At 31.0% G+C, this 909-nt stretch overlaps 1 protein-coding gene across 2 annotated transcripts in view; it reads left to right on the top strand.

The window, feature by feature from the left end:
* Positions 1 to 755, top strand: part of LOC119587167 (cytochrome c oxidase assembly factor 5-like) — a 3,371-nt gene extending 2,616 nt beyond the window's left edge. For both annotated transcript variants that reach the window (XM_037935932.1, XM_037935933.1), the window contains exons 3-4: positions 4 to 105; positions 246 to 755. In XM_037935932.1, coding sequence (XP_037791860.1) covers positions 4 to 105; positions 246 to 287 — 144 coding nt within the window. In that variant the 3' untranslated portion in view covers positions 288 to 755. The remainder of the gene's footprint in view (positions 1 to 3; positions 106 to 245) is intronic.
* Positions 756 to 909: the final 154 nt, after the last annotated feature.

Genomic DNA, 909 nt, shown 5'->3' with positions numbered 1-909 from the left:
TAGCATAGGAAGACTCCAAGAGAATGTCTTCTGTCCAATGATCCTTCTGTGCCACAAGAATGCTTTGCGCTTAGAACTACTTTCTTTGAATGTAAACGATCACTGGTAAGAGATTTAACTATGTTAAATATACCTGTATAGCTGACTGGAGTCAGTGTACATAATCTGATATATGAAAGTAAATCATGTTGGAATTTTCTCGGAATTAACTTGAAAATATATTTTATAATGTTTTTTCTTTACAGCTGGACACCCGTCAGAGATTTAGAGGACGTAAAGGCTACTAACAGCCCCATCACCATATGTATTGATATTTCGTTTGTAAATAGATATTTCTTAGTTTTTTATATAAGCTTGCAGTTGTTACAATCCTCATAACAAATATGTGCAAATGGCAGATGCTAATCTAATTTAAAACATGATGGAGAAGGATATATGGTGAATGATGCCTGACAATATCATGACTGGTTCTATTTCAGTATATGATATATGATATTAACAACAAACAGCTCAGTACTAAGTGAGGAAGTCATCATTTATTTTTTTCTCAAACAATACTTTGTAATGAGTATTAGGGGTTTGAATATTATCTGGTAGTTTAAAGCCTTGAGTGTTATATATGTGATATAGTTTTTTTTCCCAACAGAGCTTTAGTGTATATTCAAAATGAGAGAAAAAGGGTATTTACATTTATGTATTATGTCTTAATTTGTGCATTTAAGTTATCAATAAAGATGTCTTGTAAATTTGCTAAACCAAGGTTTAATTTTTTTTATTTTATTCCAAATTGATATACAGTAAGCGTCCATGCAGAGAAACAAATCCATGCAATGTATATATGTATACACAGTTGTAGCTTCAACATGATCTCAAAAATCTTGCTTACTTGTTTTCTATAATGCTGCATTC

Source organism: Penaeus monodon, chromosome 22 (genome assembly GCF_015228065.2).
Source record: "Penaeus monodon isolate SGIC_2016 chromosome 22, NSTDA_Pmon_1, whole genome shotgun sequence".
NCBI classification, from domain to species: domain Eukaryota; kingdom Metazoa; phylum Arthropoda; class Malacostraca; order Decapoda; family Penaeidae; genus Penaeus; species Penaeus monodon.
The sequence above is the reverse complement of the archived record's forward strand: the minus strand, read 5'-3'. Positions and strand labels throughout refer to the sequence as shown.